The sequence below is a fragment of the Phalacrocorax aristotelis genome, chromosome 16 (assembly GCF_949628215.1).
Source record: "Phalacrocorax aristotelis chromosome 16, bGulAri2.1, whole genome shotgun sequence".
Lineage (NCBI taxonomy): Eukaryota > Metazoa > Chordata > Aves > Suliformes > Phalacrocoracidae > Phalacrocorax > Phalacrocorax aristotelis.
In genome coordinates this window covers 12506281-12525348 of record NC_134291.1, presented here as the reverse complement: position 1 = coordinate 12525348, position 19068 = coordinate 12506281, and the positions used below count along the sequence as shown (strand labels likewise).

Below are 19068 nucleotides of genomic sequence, written 5' to 3'. Positions count from 1 at the left end.
GGGGTGAGCTGCCTCCTGGGTGCTGCCTGGGTTGTGCACCTTCATCCCTGCATCACCCCACCCCAGCACTGACCTGCTGGGACCAAAGTCCCTTCCCCAGAGCTTCTGCATCTGGTAGTGAGGATCCCAGCTTGGAGGGGCCCTGTGGGAAAGGGCTGCACCCTTTGAAACCCATTGGGGGTGGGGGGGGCAGGTACTGACTCCCCCCCTTCAAAATGCACAGGTACTTTGGTGATGGAACCCCCACCCCCCCCGGCAGGACTGGGGTCTCCCATGCCAGTGTGCCCAGCTGCAAGCCACGCACAGATGTGCTCGTGGGCAGGGACAGGCAGGCACTGGCCTCTCTCCCGTCCAGGCTCCTGTTGCTCCCCAAACACATCCCTGGGGGGCACAGGGATGTGGGGATGTACCCACACGCTATAGTTCCTTACCGAGCTTCAGTCTTGGTTTAGTCCTGACCTTCCCAAGGCAGGGAAGTGACTGACCTGCGCAGCCACGCAGCACATCATTAGCCTGTGCACGCGAGTACTCCCAAAAGAGAGCCTTGAAGGGATGGCAAAACACAGTTTTTCTCAAGTAATTTTGCTTTTGCATAGTTATTTGTGTTATTATAATATACTGCCTCTTCCTGAATGTGTTAAAAGAGCAGCAAAGGGGCTGGAGGACACTCAGGCCCAAAATATGTTCGCCAGAGCAGGGAGGGCAGGGCTTGCTCCTCTCCCCACGGGTGGCACAAGTGCTGCCAGGTCCTGGCCGGGGGGTTTACCAGCCCTGGGGAGTGATGGGCAGGTCAGCGCTTCTGCTGTTCCCTCCAGGCTGCTGGAGAGGCCAAACAACGCCAGCTTCTCTGACCACGGCCCCGCTTGAACTGCGGAGCCCATCTGCTGCCCCGGCGGAGGATACACGCGGCTGTAAATACGGCCGGTTAATTGATTGCTCTTGCTCCAGTGGATTTCCCTGAAATCCTTCATCAGTCGGTGATGGATCTGTTTCATAACAGCTCCCAGAAACCTTCTTCCATCACAGCTTGCGTTGGCAGAGCATCCCTGGCCTCGCTCACGTCCCAGCCGCATGGTGCAGCCCCTGCCTTGCTGTGCTTTGCACAGCAGCCCACTGGCACGGGGGTCAGGGGTTGCCCAGGGGCTCAGGGACCTGTGGGGACAAGGTTTCTAGACCAGGCTGTGGTGATGCCGCTTGGCCACCAGCATCAGCCCAACCCCATGCCACCCACCCCGGCTCAGCACCCTACATGGAGCCAACAGCTGGGGTGGGTGGCCCTGCAGGACCACAGCACCCATCGCCGCCCCAGACCAAGCAAAGCAGCCAACGGGGATTTTTCTTACCAGACATGGGCCACTTCAGGGGTGAAAGCTCCTGGGGCAGCTCTGGCCCTAGAGAGGGGCCAGCTGCAGGTGGCATCTCCGTGGGGCAGCCTCCTCTGCAGGGTTTTTCTGAGCAAGAGAAGGGCCGTTCTCTCCATCAGACCATTTCACGAGCCCCTCTGCAGCAATCTCGCCAAGGAGCTCTCTGCGTGCCTCTGCCTTTGTCTCTGAAGATGAAATAGGACACACTTGCATGATAACACTGATGCCCTGAGCCAGCTCTGCACAGCCATGGACATGGGGGCTTATTTGTCCTTCACAAGAATTTAACAAGAAAAGCAGCAGGAAAGCATCGCATGAGCTGTGCCCAGGGAGGGCTGGAGCGGGGGCGGCTGCCTGGCACTGGCAGGAGGATGTCACCCCACTGCCAGCATCCACGGGCAGTGTCACCAGGCTCCTCCAGCCTGCCCAGTAATGCTCCCCAGATCTCCCTTCAGCAGCCCAGGCAGCCCCGGGCAGGGCAGCCCTGCGGGCAGCGGGCAGAGCTCCCAGCCCTGTCCCACTGCCCTGCCGCAGCCACCCGCGGGACCCTCAGCACCCAAGGAGCGCAGGAGCAGGCGCTGCTCCATGGGCAGGCCAGGAGCTCCAGCTCCGCTTTCCACCATCCTCCTCCTCCCTGGAGCAAAGGGTTTGGCCCTGTGGAGCTCCCTGGTGCCAGCCAGCCTGCAGCAGCTGCGATGAGCAATTCTCTTTGAAGATATTTAATGCTCTGCTGTGCTGCAGAGGAATAAGCCTGTTCTCTGCCCCTCTCCGGCTCTCTCCTGAGCCCTAGACGGATGAGAGGAACTGCAAAGGGCTGAGAAGAAGGAGGAATGTCAAATCCCATCCCCTGGCCAAGGGGCCTCCCCAGGGTGAGCAGCAGCCTTCCTGCCTGGCACGAGGCAGGATCTTGCCAAGTGGCGGCTGATGCTGCTGCCCTGGACTCGTGCAGAGCAGTAGGAGGCTGGAGCTGGAGCATCCCAACCCCAGGCACAGCCCAAGCTGCGGTGGCCCCATGGCTGGCATCCACTGAGAGCTGAGAGCACTATGCAGACGCACCAGACTGGCCCAGTCACCCCTCCTGGCACCGTGGCAGTTGTCCTGCAGGACCTCCCACAGCAGGACACTCAGCAGCCACGTCGCCAGGCCCTTCCCCTGGGGGACCTGGAGAAGTGACACCAACTGTGCAAGCAGATATCCAAAACCCCATTGAAACATGGGCCAAACCCCCATGAGACACAGTCCTGCTGGGGGAGCCACGGGGAGGGAACCCAGAGAGCGTGCCACCGGCAGGGCTGGAGCTTTCCCTCCTAAAACAGAAGAACAAACATGATCAGGCTCAAAGGCTGCAACTGTTCCATGTTTGCGTTGCTTCACCCTCTGCGCTCACCCTCACTGTGGGCTGGGGGCAGAGAAGCGCTTGTGGGTGTGAGTTAGACCTGTGGGGCACTGCTGGCATGTGGCTCTGAGACAGCATCCTTGGGGGCGGTGCTGGACCCCTCCCAGGGCGGTGGAGGAGCCGTGCTCTGCTGCGGGGGCCGGGGGGGGTGGGGACCGGCTGCTGTGACTTGCAAGGAGCGTGGCACGGGACCCGATGTGGAGCTGCAGGGGAAGGAGGAGGAGGATGTGGGTTAATTAGAGAGGGTCTGGGATTGTGGGAGAGAAGTAGGTCAGCGGATAGCATAGCACTGGGTTCCTGGAAAGCTGCTGTGGCTTCGTGGCATGTCGGGGACTGGCGGTGCCCGCTGCCGCCCCAGGGCTCTCCGTGGGGCTCAGCCAGGAGATGCAGTCATCGGCCTCTCCAGCCCAGCAGCCCTAACCCACCCCTGGGGAGGAACTGCCAGGGTAAGAAACCAGTCCAAGGAGTCCAGCGGGGATGAAGAGAAAGACTGTGGGGACCTGGAGTGACATGTGGCACACACGTACCAACCTGCCGTGGGAGAGCCAGGAGCGCGATGGAGCGGGCAGGGCCTCGGGGCTCTGAGTCAGCCACCAACGTCACAAGCTGCCAGCTCCTGCGATGCTGGGGGCCCCTGAGAGCCCCCACGGTGGACAGGAGGTGCTGCTGGGGTCAGTGCTCACTGGAAGAGGAGGGGGGAGAGACACATGCAGGCAGGGACATGGAGAGCCCAAAGCCGGCAGGTGAAGGCAGAGCAAAGCGCAGAGCTGCTGCCTTAGCCCACGAGCTGGGGTCTCCTGGTTCAGGGAGGGCAACGTCACGAGTTGCAGCTGTCTGTGGTTTGCAGCTCCTTGGAAGGTGCTGCCAAAAAAAAAAAAAAGTGGTTTTAACCCTGGAGCAAGTGCCTGGCTGAGGGCAGAGGGACACCGAAGCCAAACAAGTGCCAGGCTGCAGCGGGGGTACTTGGTGGCCGATTTAAGCCCCCTGATAATATGAGTGCTTTCCCTGACCTCCTGCAGCCCCCTCCCTTTGCAAGGAGCTTTGCAAGGAGGTTTCGTAATGCCTTCTAAACTGCAGGCTCCGCGGGGCTCACAGAGCAAAGCTCCGTCAGCCCCAGAGCAGCATCCCTCCCTGGGCAGAGGCGGCCTCTCGGTCCTTCCGCCCAGCTGCTGCGCTGGGTGGGAGAGGGCAGGAGCCGGGTCTTCAGGCGTGAGCTTTACAAAGTGCCTCTATCACACCCCATGTATAAAAATAAATATGGGGGGAGGGGGAAGGAGAGGCAGTGGTCTTTGAACAAGCCAGGATGGGGCAGGCAGCAGCTAAAAGTGGCTAGAAGCTCGCGGGAGGACACCCCTGCAGCCCGTTCTCGGCAATGTGCTTTACCTTGCCTTGGCTCAGCCCTGGCGCCGCGGCTTTGCAAACACTATTTAATTATTTTTTTTTGCAAACACTATGCACAAACACGGCCAGGTGTGCGCAAACACTGTTCCCCTCATTCACAGGTGAACATAACCCTGAAAGACCCTTTTATCTGAGCAGATGCCAGCACTCGTCCAAGGCTCGCCACGCAGCCGTGCCCCCCCGACACCGGGGCACACATACTGTGCCATCTGGAGCACGACACGGCGGCAGCAAATCCAATTTATGTGGCAGCAGGGCCGGCGAAATGCCAAACACATCTGGCCATGTCAGGTCGCCCCGCACCGCTAGCACTCATCACACAGAGCTAGGACTAACCCTTGCCTTTGTTGTCTCCTCTTTGGGCACCACAGGCGTCCCGGGCTTTGTAGGATGGCAGCTCGGGAGCATTAACTCACCGTAGGGTTATTTTGTCTTCATGCTAAACTCTTCCTGGAGATGTCAGCTGCCAGAATGTGTCATTTATGCTTCACGGCGCTGCCTTAGCATTTCGTGGATGTGACAGTGACAAGAAACAGCATCCTTGAAGGAAGGGCTCAGTCTAGATGGTTCTTTAACAAACAAGCGCGAGCTGGGCTGGGCTGAGCTTGGGGTGACTCTGAAAGGGCCGGGGATGTCCGTGGAGGTGGCCATGGTGGTGGGGACCCGCTGTGAGCTGTCCTGAAGCAGCCTCAGTCACTGGGAGGTGCTCCCGAGTCCAAAGGAAAGACTCAGGCCACGACAGCTCTGCGTCGGACCCGGCAAGTGCAGCGCGATGCTGCCTGCACACCTCATGCTTCCAGGGAGCCATGGCACATCGCCCGGGGAAATCGGAGGCTACAGATGTTAGCTGGGTTGCTGCAGTCCTTGCAGTGGGCAGGCAGGGATGGCAGCGCCGGCAGGGCTTTTGCAAATGAAATTGTGGAGTGTTCCTGCCGGGGGGCTGCGGGTTAGTGTGCGCACGGCGCTCCCTCTCCCCACCCGCCCCAGGAAAGCGGTTCACCAGTGTGCGGAGACCAGCAGCCTGCCCCGCAGCGCCGGGCGGGTTTGCCCACCGGTGCCGGTGCTGGGCGTGCGTCGGCCCCCGGGGACCAGCGCAGCGCTGCTGCAGCCGGTCACCCTCCGCTCCACCCGTCGGGCCGAAGCGGTGCCACATGCGCTGCCTCCTGTGTGCCCTGGCGCACGCGTAGGTGTAGAGCAAGGGCTGGTTAAATAAACACGCTTGTCTCACCCCTGAGCTTGCAGCAGCCCAAAATCCCCGGTCCTGGGGCTCAGGCAGGATTGGACCCAGTGTCACCATTTTTAAAGGGCGTTTTGAAGTGCAGGTCAATACAACCACTCCCGTACAGATATTTGGGCCTCTGACACCGGCACAGGCTCGCGCTTTGCCACGCACCGAAGGAGGGACGCTGCAGAGCCCAGCAATGCCACTGCCCACAAAGTGCCCCGTTCCTGCTTTGCTGCAGCAGTTCACCTCGGGACCCCGTGTGCCCCCTCTGGAGCTTGCTAGAGGGCAGGGAGGGATGCAAGTTTGGTGGATAATTAATTGCAGAGATTAACTCGTACATGTCAGAGGCCATGGTGCAGTAAGACGGGTCTGGGCGCGGAGGTGTCAGTGAGCAGCTCCCCAGGAGGACAGAGTGCATGGGCAGGACTCCTCTGCGCACGCACACGCTGCAGTGCATGGGGTTTGGGAACCCCTCGGAGGCGTTTGGGTGCTTTCCTCTACGTGTCCACAGGCCTGCTGGACCTTGGGCTGGAGAAGACCCCATTCAGGGTGAGCAGCACCTTGCAAGGGAGCAGGCTGCAGCCCTGCCTGAGCTCCAGCCGTGGCTGGCAGCCCGCACGGACGTGTGTCTGCTGCAGCCCAGCTGGGCAGCTGGCAATCTGCAGCTTTGCACTTTTAGTTTCACGTTTTAAAAAGCTGCTCTGAGAGCAGGGACCACAGCAGTGCTTTGCCTTCCTTGACTCGGTTTACCTTGTTAAAAAAACAAACAAACCACCCCAAAACACCACTTCTCTTCCCCTTGCATTCGCAGGCGCAGAGGTTTTTAGCACCACTCTGCAGCACTCAGCCAGAGGGACGGAGCTGAGGGGCTGCAGCGGTGGATTGAAGTCTGGGACTTTTTTTCCTTCCCACGTCCCTGCTGTGAAATGAGAAGGAACTTGGCCAGCACCAGCGCAGCAAGCTACACCCATCAGATCGGGTTAAACACGGACAATTGTTTTGAACGTTACTGGAAGGGAGAGCAGAGACTCACATGGGCGCACACACAGGTCATTGCACAAGGAAAATGAAGCCAGTCAGCTGCTGCAGGAGGTCCTGCCTGATGCAGGGGCGAGAATGGCCCTGCCTGGGAGAAGAGGTCCTCAGATCCTGGAGTTCTATCAGCAACCCCTCCCTTCCAGGTGCCACTGGAGTTACACTGGCCTTGACAAAAATAAGACCTGATTTTGAGCATAAAGCAACTGCACAATATATCCTACCACTGCCAGCTCATCTTTGCTTCACGCTGATGCCGGGGGGGCTGATGGAAGTGAAGTGCATGTCACTCCCCATCTTCAAAGCCACCGAAAAGCCACTGAGCTCTGCTCAAGCACTCGGGAGCAGCTCTGATGCCAGGAGACACCATGGCTCACAGCCATGCCCTCCAGCCTTGTGGAGGAGGGGAGCCCTGAGCCCCACCCTTTCCCCACCAGACCCCCAGGTCAGCTCGTGCGATATCCCCTGCCCTCCACTCCCCTCTTGCAAACAGGCTTTGGGGGTTCCTTGTCTTTTTATTCCCAGAGCATCACTCCTCCTGGCTTAGCTGGCCGTCTGTGCTGCTGGGGACAGTCTCCAATGCCGCTGCCCACACAGAGATGTAGCTGCCCCATAACCACCACGAGAGGGGCCTTTTCTTGTCTGCAGGTGGTTTACAGGTGTTCTGCAACCCTGAGCCATGCAAGAGTCGCCCTCCGGGGCAGGGCACCGTCCCCCGACAGCAGGTGCCATGTGCAGGCAGCGACGGGAAGGGGCCATTTCGCGGCTCACCGACACCAGTTTGCTGCCTTTGAAACAAGAACACCTTGGGGAAACCAGGAGAGCTCAAGGGCTGGGTGGCTGCCAGGCGTTCGGGGAGCAGCACGGGGCCAGGCACGCCAGGCTGAACGGGGACAGCTGTCGCTGATACTCACCGACAGAAAATATGCTTTAAAACTGAAGTGCCCTGATGGCTGTGGCTGCGCTGGAGCCCCCGGCGCCGCCTGCAGAGCGGAGGCAGCGGCTGCCCCAGCAGCGCTGTCAGGAGCGCGTACGGAGCCGCCGGCTTCGGCGAGAGGGCAGCCCGGGCGTGGGGACGGTGCGTGGGGAGCAGGTACAGGTTCCCTCCTCCAAAGCCAGAAGGGGCAGGAGGAGAGGATTTGGGGGAAGCCAGACCAAAATGTTGAGACTCAACGGCTGAAGGTGGCAGCCAAGGAACTGCTGCCCCGGGTCACCGGCCCCCCGGCTCGCAGGGCACTGGGGCAGGGGACATGCAGCCCACGCTGCGGGGCCTCGCACATTTGGGGGAACATCAAGCTCCTCATAAAATTAATGAAAAGCTCTTTTTTTGTTGTTTTTAACCTTGCTTTCTGATAGATCCAGCCTTGCACATGCCCTGAAAAGGAAGGAGCAGTTTGACCATAAACGTGGCTACAGCAAAAATCAACTGAGATCTAGGACAACACTGAGATCACTTTTGCCCCATAATGTAAAGGTTTATTTTGTTATTTAAGGACAAGGATTCACTGGGGAAAGGGTAGAGGGCCGTGGCATGAAAGCCCAAGGGGTCAAGGCCATACAGACAGCGGGGAACGGGCCTTCATGGGCAGCGACAGGCAGCCTCCCGCGGGCAGGCAGCATCACTGGGGGATGTTTACAACATGACATTTTCATGCACTCTGGGGAAAACAAAAAAAATCAGTTGGTTTTCAGGGTGAGAGCATCATGTCTGCCTGCCTTTGCACTGGGGCATGATGCAGAGCGCTGCGCGCATTAAGGCACGGGTCAGGGGAGGCACTGCTGCAAACGCCGCCGAGGGGCAGGCGCCGCAGCCCGGCTGCCTGGCATCCGAGGCGAGACATGATGCTGGCTGCAGCAGCCGCCTCGGTGACAGCCTGGGAGAGCGGGGCCGTGGCCCCAGCCCGAGCTGCAGGAGCACCCTGGATGGGTGAAGATAGGCAGCGGGGGTTTGGGCCAGCTCCTGGGGTGCCCGTGAAACCCTGTCTGTGTGCCCATCTCCCAAGTCAGGGGGTCTCAGGCATCTCCTGCCAGTGTCAGACCCTGCTGCACCTGGCCTTGTGCTAATGCTGTGGAGCCACTGAAGAGCCCACCTCCCTTCTGACACTGTCACAAGAAGCCATACAGCCACTCCTGGCTCCCGAAAGCCCTTCAGTCGTCCCTCGGAGGTGCCAGGCTTTCTCTGAGCTTCAGAGTAGCTCCTCTCTTCACTGCACGTTTAAGTTTCTTGGACAATGGCAGAACCCTATGGTGTATTTCAGGGGTGTTCTTACCTAATTCTGCCATTTTTCTTCTGGAAATACCTTACCTGTGCATGCTAGGACGTGTATCAGTCACCCAGAGCTGCGCTGCCAGGTATGCCCCTGCAACTCCTGCCCCAGTAAATGCTATTACACATCGTACCATTTCTTTTCATTCCTCTTTCACATTCAGCCCCATTGGTCTGTCAGCATCCCTGTCCCTCCCTCTGCTCCTGGTCCCTCTCCCTGCCCTTCCCTACCTGCACCCTGAACCCAGGACAGCGAGACTGGTTTTGATCTGGGGCTCTCACGCCTACAGTAGCGTCAGCCAGAGCCTCCCACCGCTGCCTGCACTGATTTATTTGCAAGGAGGCTCAGCCCCGCTTGGAGCAGTGTGGGGGAAACCAGCTGTCTGCCGGCTTTATTGGCCCCCGAAGCGGATCAGCACGAATATGAAGCCATACGCCTGTATCCAGAGAGGTTAAGGCATGTGCCGGGGCTGGGCTTGCCTCCTCGATGGCACCACAGTGGGTAAAGCTGGGCAGAGCCAGGCGCGGGGACTGCTGCAGCCTGCCAGGGAAGGGGCTGGGCTGGACCCCCTGCTCCCGCACGGCACCTCGGGGCTGTGGAGACGCACACCTGAGACCCCGGCATCACACATTTCATCTCCTGATGACCCGAGAGCGTTGCCACAGAGTGTGTCACCTCACGCCACCCGAGGAAAAGCCGTGTCAGTGGCCCTAAGAGCTTTTTTGCTCCAGCTAATAATCCTGGCCCCGGCAAGATAAGAGATGCTATAGAAACTCCTCCAAGCTAGAGAACAGCTGCAGTAAATCCCTTTAGTCCTCAGCAAGACATTTGTTTACAGGGAGACTAGATTTTATTACCCAGGGTTGTCTAGTACAGGCTGTTCACAGGGTCCCTGCCTGCCCCCCCGCAGCGCCAATGCGGGCCCCTTGGCAGGGGGGTACAGGGGCTGCGGTACAAAACGCGGGCTGGGGCCAAGGTGGGGTTTCAAACCTGAGATGACCTCTTTTGGAAGAGGTTGGTCATCTGGAGGAGGAGGGATGAGCTGGGGAGCGTCTGTGCCGGGGTTGGCTTCCCTTTGCCCCCGTGCCCGAGACCAGCTGCTGTGGCCGTGACACCAGGGCTGAGCACCCTCCCCCATGGCTGCACGTGTGACATCGGTTTCCATGAGCCCGGCTGCGGGTGGGATCAGCCCCATCCCCGGGGAGGGTCCCATCCCCTCGGGCAGGGCATGCCACAAGGATGCCTTTAACTCCCCCAAGCAGTTCGTGATACCAGCAGGTGTGTCCTACCATCCCTCCTCCACAGGCACTGGAGGACCCCAAATCCAGTCCTGCTCTCCTCCCCTCTCCCCACTGACACCCAGCCTGGGACTATGGGCAAACCACAGCTCTCACCTCTTGCAATAAGCTCCTGCCTCACTCAGCCTTGCAATTACAGCCTTTAATTACACCATTAACCCCACCTGGCACTGGGGGTCACCAGGCAGAAGGGAGGCCACAGGGCAGGAGCTAGGGTTGGTGTGACCCTCTGTGGGGCCCGTCACCCCCATGTGCCCTGTGAAGCGGGGCCGAGCTGCAGGCTTTCCCTGCTCGGGGTGGCACATACCCCACCGTGGCCCCGCAGCTCCGGGAACAGGATCTATCTGGCGACACACTGTTCCAGACAGGGGCGGCTTGAGCACCATGTATGGCTGATCCATCTATGCATCAGGGAGGGCTGCGGCTCCCCTTTAAAGTGGGGGCGGAAGCTAGAGGGTCAGATTTCTCCTCTCACCTGTCGCTAATTCAAAGGCCATTTGGAATTAATCTCTGGCAGAGGCAGGTTTAACCCTTTCCTATGCGGCTGGGTGTCCCCGTGCCGGGATGAGGACCTGCCGCACCGACCTCTGATACAGGCAGTGGGGGCAGACAGGCAGCTCGCTGCCAGCCCTCTCCTCCCCTTGCCCGTTTTTGCCTGGTCTCCCATCCAGAGCTCATTCCGGGTGGAAGAAGCGATGCTTCATCCCGTGAGGCTTTTGCCCAGCCACTGCCTGGGGTGATGGGGACATGCTGCTCAGCAGGGATGCTCTCCCTGGGGTTTCTCATTACTGGCTGCTTCCTTCTCACCGTCTCAGCTGGAACACCAGCAGGCCCTGCTGAAAACACAGCCACTCTCACATACACCATGAATTTAACCATGGGCAGAAACAGGAGGTAGAGTCACAAGCGGCTGACAGGGGGTGGAAGCATCCTGCAGGCACAGGCTGCCTTCGCTGACTCCACGTCCTGTTGTCGGGTGCAAAGCCATGGGGTGCTGGAGCGCCAGGCGCCCCGTCGCAGGAGTCAGTGATGTATCAGCTCCTTCCAGAAGCTGGCCCAGACCCATGGAAATGCATCCGGTGCTGCAAACTACCTGCCACCACAGTGGTAACGATGCTTCGCTGCCTGCGAGCAACGGGCAAGGCACACCGCTCCCGTCCGCTAGGAAAGCCCTTCGCCCCACGTGCGACGGTGCAGCGCTGATCCGCTCTCCGGGCACCGCAGGCGATGGGGCACCGCGTCTGGGACTGGAGCAACGGCAGCACTGGTGGGTCTGGCGCGGTGCTGGACAACATTGCTCTCGGCTTCCTCGACATCCACCATCCCCTCCGAACCACGACTGCTGAGCACTGAGATACGAGCTCCCTGAAAAACACCCAGAGGCACCATGGGCTGTTCCTGAAGCTTGCAAATCGTCTTACCGAAGCACATCTCAGCGCTGCAGCGGAGCCGGGGAGCGCAAGCAGTGGGAAGGTTCCCATGCTCTTTTGGGCTCCCCCTCGCACAATCACTTTAAGGCACCAAACGTAATGCTTGCTAGTGAAATAAAAATGAATGTTTGTATTCTGCATATAACAGATGCTGCAAAACTTGGCACAACATTAGGGCTCAGCTCAAACCCCTCCAGCAGAGGAGCTCCGTCCCGTTTGTGCCCGGGCTGGTTCCGGGACAGAAGAGGGACCACAGTGTCCCATGTCCTGGACTGCCAACAGCAGTGGGAGGGGTGCATGTTACTTGTTCAGAGCCCAGAGTTTCGCCCACACTAAGTGCTGTTGGCTTAGGGGCAAGGGTCCAGCGCCATCCTTTGCCCTCTTCCCTGCACCTGCCCTAGGCGCTGTGTCCGCTGCTGCTCCCCAGCTCTCCCCCGCCAGCACACGGTGAGAAGCAGCAGCGTACATGTCATTTTCCTGCGTTCTGTCCCAAACTGCCCTCTCCCGGCTGCTGAAGGCTGCCCAGCGGCAGGGGCTGCGCTCAGGCAGGGACTGGCTGGTGTTTCAAGCTCAGCTTGTGCCCCAGCACCGGCTGGGACCTTGGGGACCATCCCTCACCTCTCCCAGGGGTATCCCACCGCTCCGTGGCTGTTGGCGCAGCAGAGGGTTGGCTTTGGATTAAGCATAGCCAAGGTGTGTCGCACATCTCCAAGCACCCCTTGCTCCAGACCTGGCTGTGGGGCTCCACCTGCCCCGAACGCATACCCCACCTCATTCGTGCCCCATCCCAGCTCCTGCCCATCACTACTGTCATCCCTTCGTCCCTCCTCCTGCTGCCTGCGCTCCCCCTGCCAGCAGCTCAGGGCTCTCTTCCCTCCCTGCTCCCTTGCAGGCAGGTCACTGCCTCCCTCCCTCCTCTGGGCACCACGGGCCCCTCTCCCACGGGCTCAGCACTGGCAGAGGCTTCACCCCACTGAGCCGCCGGCCCCACGGGTGCAGGACCCAGCACCCCACCTGAGTTACCAAAGCCACAGGGGCTGGATCCTGGCTGCTCCCGCAGCCCTGCTGAAGCCAAGAGCCATCTTGGCTCCACTCGCCATCTCGGGGGCTCCCCGTGCACCGATGCACAGCTCGCACGATGCAGGGCTTTTCCGTAGGGCTCAGCCATGAGTGTTCCCATCTCCAAGTGCCCATAAAGGTCCCATGAGTCTTCCCCTGGCGGAAACAGGCTGAAATAATTATCTAATACCTGACCCAAGCTGGCTGGCCAAGCCCTCCTTGAAAATTATGGTATTTAGGCACATGATTCTGGGCACAGAGGGCTGCAGTGGAAAACAAGCTGCCGCATTCATCCTTCTCTGGTTTCTTCCCTTCCTTGCACCCAGTCCCCCCGCGCTTTGCTTTCCCCGCTGTCAGCGGACATAAGCTAATACAGAACGAGATATTCATGCAAAAGGCCTTTAGAAATATTCATTGCTCATCTGTTAACAAGATTACCCCTGAAATCCTCCATTGCTCTGAGGGAGATTTAAACCCTTTCAGGCTCTCGGTAACCATAGCAGCAGAGATGTGAAAACTAAGGGGAGACAACTGATGTGAAAAATCATTGGGGATGTACAGACAGGCTGCGTGCGACTGCAGCACCAAGGCAGGGCAGCTTCTTGTCTGCAACACATTTCTTTGTCTAACGCAGCCAGGGTTGGCCCCTCACCCTGGCCAGACCACGCAGGAGACATCTACTCTTCACAGAAATGCGTCAAACTGCAGCCAGCAGTAGTGATGTGACCCGGTGCTGGCTCCCACGGCCCCAGGGCCACCTTCCCAGGCACAGTTTGCGAACCCCTCCACGGCTGGTGTTGCTGCCCAGCGTTTCCCAGTGTGTCCCTCAGCTCGCGGGTCCTTTTCTGCAGAGTGCTGGCAATAATGGGGATGGTTTAGAGCCAGGACAGGGTGCTTGAACATGTAGGTCCCCATTCCCTCCTGCCACGGGTTCCTCCTTCACCTTGGGCACCGTTGCTGCACCTGTAAGAGAGCTGCTGGGTGTTGTGAGGGTGAACAGATCCATGTTTTAAGGCTCTTTGGAATGAAATCCTGGGAAAGTGAGCAGCGGCAAGGGCCTCATGCAGGTCCCTGGCACCTTCCAAGGTCTGGCTGAGCCCTGCGGAGCTTCGCCACAGCCAGCTGGGAGGAACTGTGGGAAACCCCTTTCATCTCCTCTCCTGAAAACCCATGTCACTACGGCTATCTAAGCACAAAGAAGCATTAACCAAACTCTTTTCTAATTTAAAAAAACTGGGTTTTTGCTTTAAACAGCTTTCAAAAGTGGGGTGAGATCACTTGCCATGCCCTGCTTCCTTGCCGTCTTCGGTTCTTCATTGCCACTGATGTCGATAGCATGCCAGGCACCAACACTGTGTTCACGTGCCTAAACCCGGCACGCTCTGCTCATCCACCCCTTCTCCTTGTTTCAGCGTGCCAAGGTCCTATGGCCGTGCCGTCACACCTTCTGCGTCCTCAGCTCCTTCTCACGCCTGTGGGCTCTCCTCGTGGCACATAAGGCTCTTCAAAAGCGCTTCATGGTGCGTCGTGAAGGCGCATCACCAGACGGTGCAAAATCCCGCAGGGTGCCACGGTGTACGGGGTATTTTGGGCATGAGTCCCACTGCCAGTCCTGTTAGGGACCCAACCTTCCCCCTCTCCAAGGCAGGCTGAGCTGAGGACAGGACTCTGCTCACCCCAATGCAACCTCTTAGCTCTCCTGATAAAAAGATCAGCCAGGGAAAGCTCTTAACATGGCTAAAATACAATGATAATTGGGGAGTTAAGAGGCAGGAAAAATTCTCATGAAAAGGGCTTTTGAAATCAACAGAATAAATTCAGCCAGAACTGAACACTAAAACTGGTACTTTTTGCTATGGAAGGAAAACCAACTGCATTAAAACGATAAAAACTAGCCCAAAGCTCAGAAAAACCCACACAGGCACAAATTCAGGATAAAATCTTACTTTAACTTCTGAGCAAGTTCTCTTTGCATTTGCACTTTGCTTAGCTCCACTTCTGAAACAACCCGAACGTGGAGTAGGGAAGGCGACTGCTGGGGAAACACACCCTGATGGGGCACCCTGCACCTCTGTGAGCAACCCTGCTTCCAGAGGCGATGCCCAGCCGCGCGGAGCCGGGGCTCAGCACACATCCCGCCTCTCTGCTCAGTAAATCAACCAACCGGTCTGGGTCAGAGCTTCTGCTGCAGCCGGGTCATGGCCTGTGTTCCTGCCCCACCACTGCGCGACATCTGCATAGAGATCGCGATGCATCATTTTCAGGGAGATTTTATTTGCCCCTCAGGTTAAATAGTTCATAAAAATCACAGAATAACTGACAGCTGAATGTGGAGGTTATGATGCACAGATTTCAGAGAGCTCTTATTTTTCCCCTCAGGTCAAATATTTCATAGGCTCACAGAAGGGTTGGGCACATTTGCAGCAACCCTGTCTGCAAAGGAGTCCCCAGCCCCAGGTAAGTGCAAGAAATCCTGCGGGTGACCGGCCAGCCCTTGCCACGTCCGGCCATGAGCCACCCAACGGGTGGGGGAACCCCCACCGAGGTCCCCTGCTGTCAGCAAGCCCACGCCAAGAAACACACGTTAATCTCCAGGGAGGAAAAAAGGGCAGGAGTGCTCGCGCAGTGTGACGGCTGCGATGCTGCCGGTTCCCCAGTGCTACCGGCAGCGGCGGGTGATGCAAGTGCAAAGTGCAACGAGGCGCGGTGCTCTCCAGGGCTGGAGTGGCTTTCCAGGGCTGCGCTCCACGGATTGGCCCGGAGCACCCCGCTCTCCTCCCGCCTTCAGCACCCTCAACCCGCAGAGATTGGACAGCCTGGTGCCACATGGCAGAGAGGAACCAGGATAAAAGATGAGCTGGACTTGGGGACTGTCGCGTCCACGGCAGAACGGCTGGGAGAAGTTTGCAGGGAGGCGGCACCAAACTTCGCTGGCTGCACCGAGCCGGCGCAGGGGAGGACGGACAGACGCCTGGGGCTGCAGCCACGCAGGGACACTGGTGGGGTGAGCGCGAGCTGCAGCGCGTCCCATCCCCTCTGCCATGTCCCTGGTGGTGAAGGAGAAGAGCCACGTGCGGTTGGTCTTCTTGGGCGCCGCTGGCGTGGGCAAGACAGCCCTCATCCGCCGCTTCCTGATGGACACCTTCGAGCCCAAGCACCGGCGCACGGTGGAGGAGCTGCACAGCAAGGAGTACGAGGTGAGCGGGGCCACGGTCAAGGTGGAAATCCTGGACACCAGTGGCAGCTACTCCTTCCCAGCCATGAGGAAGCTCTCAATCCAGAACAGCGATGCCTTCGCCCTGGTCTATGCTGTAGATGATGCCGAGTCCTTTGAGAGCATCAAGAGCCTGCGGGAGGAGATCCTGGAGGTGAAGGAAGACAAGTTCCCTCCCATCGTGGTGGTCGGCAACAAGGCGGAGAGTGGCGGCGAGCGGCAGGTGCCGGCGGAGGACGCCCTGTCACTGGTGGAGCTGGACTGGAACAGCCGCTTCGTGGAGACGTCGGCCAAGGACAACAAGAATGTTCTGGAGGTCTTCAGGGAGCTGCTGCAGCAAGCCAACCTGCCCAGCAGGCTCAGCCCGGCTCTCTGCAAGAGGAGGGAGACGTTGCCCAAGGAGCAGGCGCTGAGGCCTCCCATGAACAAGACCAACAGCTGCTCGGTGTGCTGAGCCGGCTGCCCGGGGCCGGGAGGGAGGTGCCGGCAGCAGCGGCACTGGCTGGAAACTCAGGTGGGCTGGGTGGGGAGAGGCGCTGCCTCGGCCAAAACCAACCCTGCCGCCTCCCACCCCTTCCCTCCTCTTCCCACCCAGCCGGGACCGGTGAGAGCTGGAGATGACAAGGAGGAGGGACATGGAAGGGATGCTGGTTGCTGGAAGGGCGCGGGGAGAGGGTGAGTCCCCAAAAAGGCAGGAGGCGTACCTGGGAAACTGCCGTCGGTCAGCCAGCACGTTGCATCTGTGCCATGGCGAGCTTGCAGGCAGGCAGGCAGGCAGGCAGGCGGGCAGGCGGGCAGGCAGGCAGGCCGGCGGGCAGGCAGGCAGGCGGGCAGGCAGGTGCGCAGGCGGGCAGGCTGGCAGGCGGGCAGGCAGGCAGGCAGGCAGGCAGGCGGGCAGGCAGGTGCGCAGGCAGGCAGGCCGGCGGGCAGGCGGGCAGGTGGGCAGGCCGGCGGGCAGGCGGGCAGGCAGGCAGGCCGGCGGGCAGGCAGGCCAGCGGGCAGGTGGGCAGGCACGCAGGCAGGCAGGCCGGCGGGCAGGCGGGCAGGCACGCAGGCGGGCAGGCTGGCAGGCGGGCAGGCAGGCAGGCAGGCAGGCAGGCCGGCGGGCAGGCAGGCAGGCGGGCAGGCAGGTGCGCAGGCGGGCAGGCTGGCAGGCAGGCAGGCCGGCGGGCAGGCAGGCAGGCGGGCAGGCAGGTGCGCAGGCAGGCAGGCCGGCGGGCAGGCGGGCAGGCTGGCAGGCAGGCGGGCAGGCAGGTGCGCAGGCAGGCAGGCCGGCGGGCAGGCTGGCAGGCAGGCAGGCAGGCAGGCAGGCAGGCGGGCGGGCGGGCGGGCAGGCAGGCAGGCGGGCAGGCAGGTGGGCAGGCAGGCGGGCAGGCAGGTGGGCAGGCAGGCAGGCAGGCAGGCAGCTCCTCGTGTGCTAGGAAAGGGGGACAAACAACGGGTCTTTGGCTGCATACATCAGAAGGCAGATGCGGGCATCTGTGCAGCTGCATCGTACCTGCCTGTGCTGCTCTCCTGGGTCTTGTTCGGGTCCTGTGTCCACCTCCCCCAAGCACTTGCACGTACAACCTCCTGGCACGGCTGCGGTTACAGCGGCAGGTCCAGTGTTCAAAGTAGTTTTGACTTTTGTACCTTGGTGTAGAGCATGCAATAGGGCAGTATATGCATCTGGTTGCTTTTCTCTTTTCTATTTTTGTGGGGTTTTTTTAACGCGTACCCAATAAACACGTTGTTGCGAAGTGGAACCAGAAAATGTCTAGGTTTCTTTCTCCTGTACTTCAAGTGCTGCTGTGCCTGATATCAGTATTTTATGCCCAGACCCCTTATCACTGCGTTTGCTTTCCCTCCTCCATGCTCCATCCTTATCTGCAGCGTCCTGGCACCTGAGGAGCCCCCCCAGCTCTCCAGCCTCCTCTGATAGTGTCAGGACATTTGGTGTTATGATTTTCCTGACAATTTAACCACTAAAGTTTTTACCGAGCATGGATAACTAAAAATAAAACAGCTCTTCTCACGTCCAAGTACAGAAAAGAACAACAGTCATTAAAAGACAGCTGATCCACTGTAATAAAAACCATAAACACATTAGAAGGAGATAATAAAAGGAGTGGGAGAAGAGCACAGAAGGTCAGTATTTACTGTGCTCTACCATGCACTGCACTGGTTTACTCTCCCCTTGCACAGTCCATCCTTGCTGTAACAAGCACTTAACCTGCTCAGCAGCCACAAAAATACAATAAATAAAGGTACGAAAGCTTGGTGGATTGAAGAGTCATCGGCCCCGGTCCAAACCCAAGGGAGCCGGGCAATTCGGGGTCCCCAGCTTTCAGAAGCCCAGCCAGTATGGTGTGCCCCTGCCCAGCCCAGATGGGCTGATACAGGATCGCACCCAGCGATCCCAGCCCCTTCCCGACCTGGACGATCAGAAGGTGCTGGCAGGGAGAGCCCAGCCTCCCTGTGAGCACCCCTCAGGGCACCCCACTGCCACGTCCCCCATGGGCACGGGCTCAATGACAGCCACCGCCGGCAAACAACCCCCTCTGCGCGCGGTGAAGCTCCTGCAGGGCCGGCTCACATGCGAGAGGCCAGGTTTATGCTAGAATCAGGAGCACTAAGCTTTTTGGTTTACAGTATTATGTTAACAGCAGAAGAAAAGCTCTTTGCAGTGTAAACTTAGGAAGCTGGGATGAGCAAGGCTGCCCCCTCATGTGCAGTGCATCCTGCACTTGGGAGACGTGATATGGCCTGGAAACAGCTCCTTATGTCTGGGGTATCCCGAAGGCTGGCTCAGGCTGGCAGAGCCTCCCCAGAGCCGCCGTGGGGAGCGGCTCCCCCGTCCCCACCACTGGCTTCCCTGGGCAGACGAATCGCCCCCAGGGGCTTCAGGACCCCCGCTCCCAGCCAGCCCCAGCCCAAGACCTGCGGGGTACAGCAGCCGCTGGCACCGAGATGCTGACCTGGATGCTGGAGCTGTAGAAGATGCAGAAACTGAGATGCTGGAGGTGCAGGGACCCTCTCCCCAGGCCCACCTCCACGCGCCCCTGCAGTACTGGGCTCCAGCAGTGAGACGCTGGAGGAGCTCCCCCAGCAGCACATGCCCCATGCGCGATGCCTGGCTGCATGATACAGCCCCGCTCGGTACCAGTGGGCCAGGTTCCCCTCCCCTCCCCCTGGCTGCCGCAGCCCCACTCCCCCCAGCCCCACAGGGGAAGGGGGCTCAGGGGGGCGGGCAGGAATGCTGTTGGGATGGAGGGCAGCGCTCCCCAGCTTTTCAGCCCCTCACCTGCACAGCCCCCCTCTGGGGCATTGCAGGTTTGGGGGTTTTTTTTGACAACACCCCCATTAAATCCTGTTGCACAGGGCTGCTTAGCCGAGCTTA

General features: G+C 59.6%; 1 protein-coding gene across 1 annotated transcript; it reads left to right on the top strand.

The window, feature by feature from the left end:
* Positions 1 to 15516: 15516 nt before the first annotated feature.
* LOC142065287 (GTP-binding protein Rhes-like) lies at positions 15517 to 16624 on the top strand. Its single transcript, XM_075111264.1, has 2 exons — positions 15517 to 16203; positions 16285 to 16624. The coding sequence occupies exon 1, from the start codon at positions 15517 to 15519 to the stop codon at positions 16141 to 16143; it is 627 nt and encodes a 208-aa protein (XP_074967365.1). The 3' UTR covers positions 16144 to 16203; positions 16285 to 16624.
* The last annotated feature ends 2444 nt before the right edge of the window (positions 16625 to 19068 follow it).

What these genes read in the sequence shown, in the direction of transcription:
- LOC142065287 (XM_075111264.1), top strand. Translation starts at nt 15,517, where the DNA reads ATGTCCCTGGTGGTGAAGGAGAAGAGCCACGTGCGGTTGGTCTTCTTG.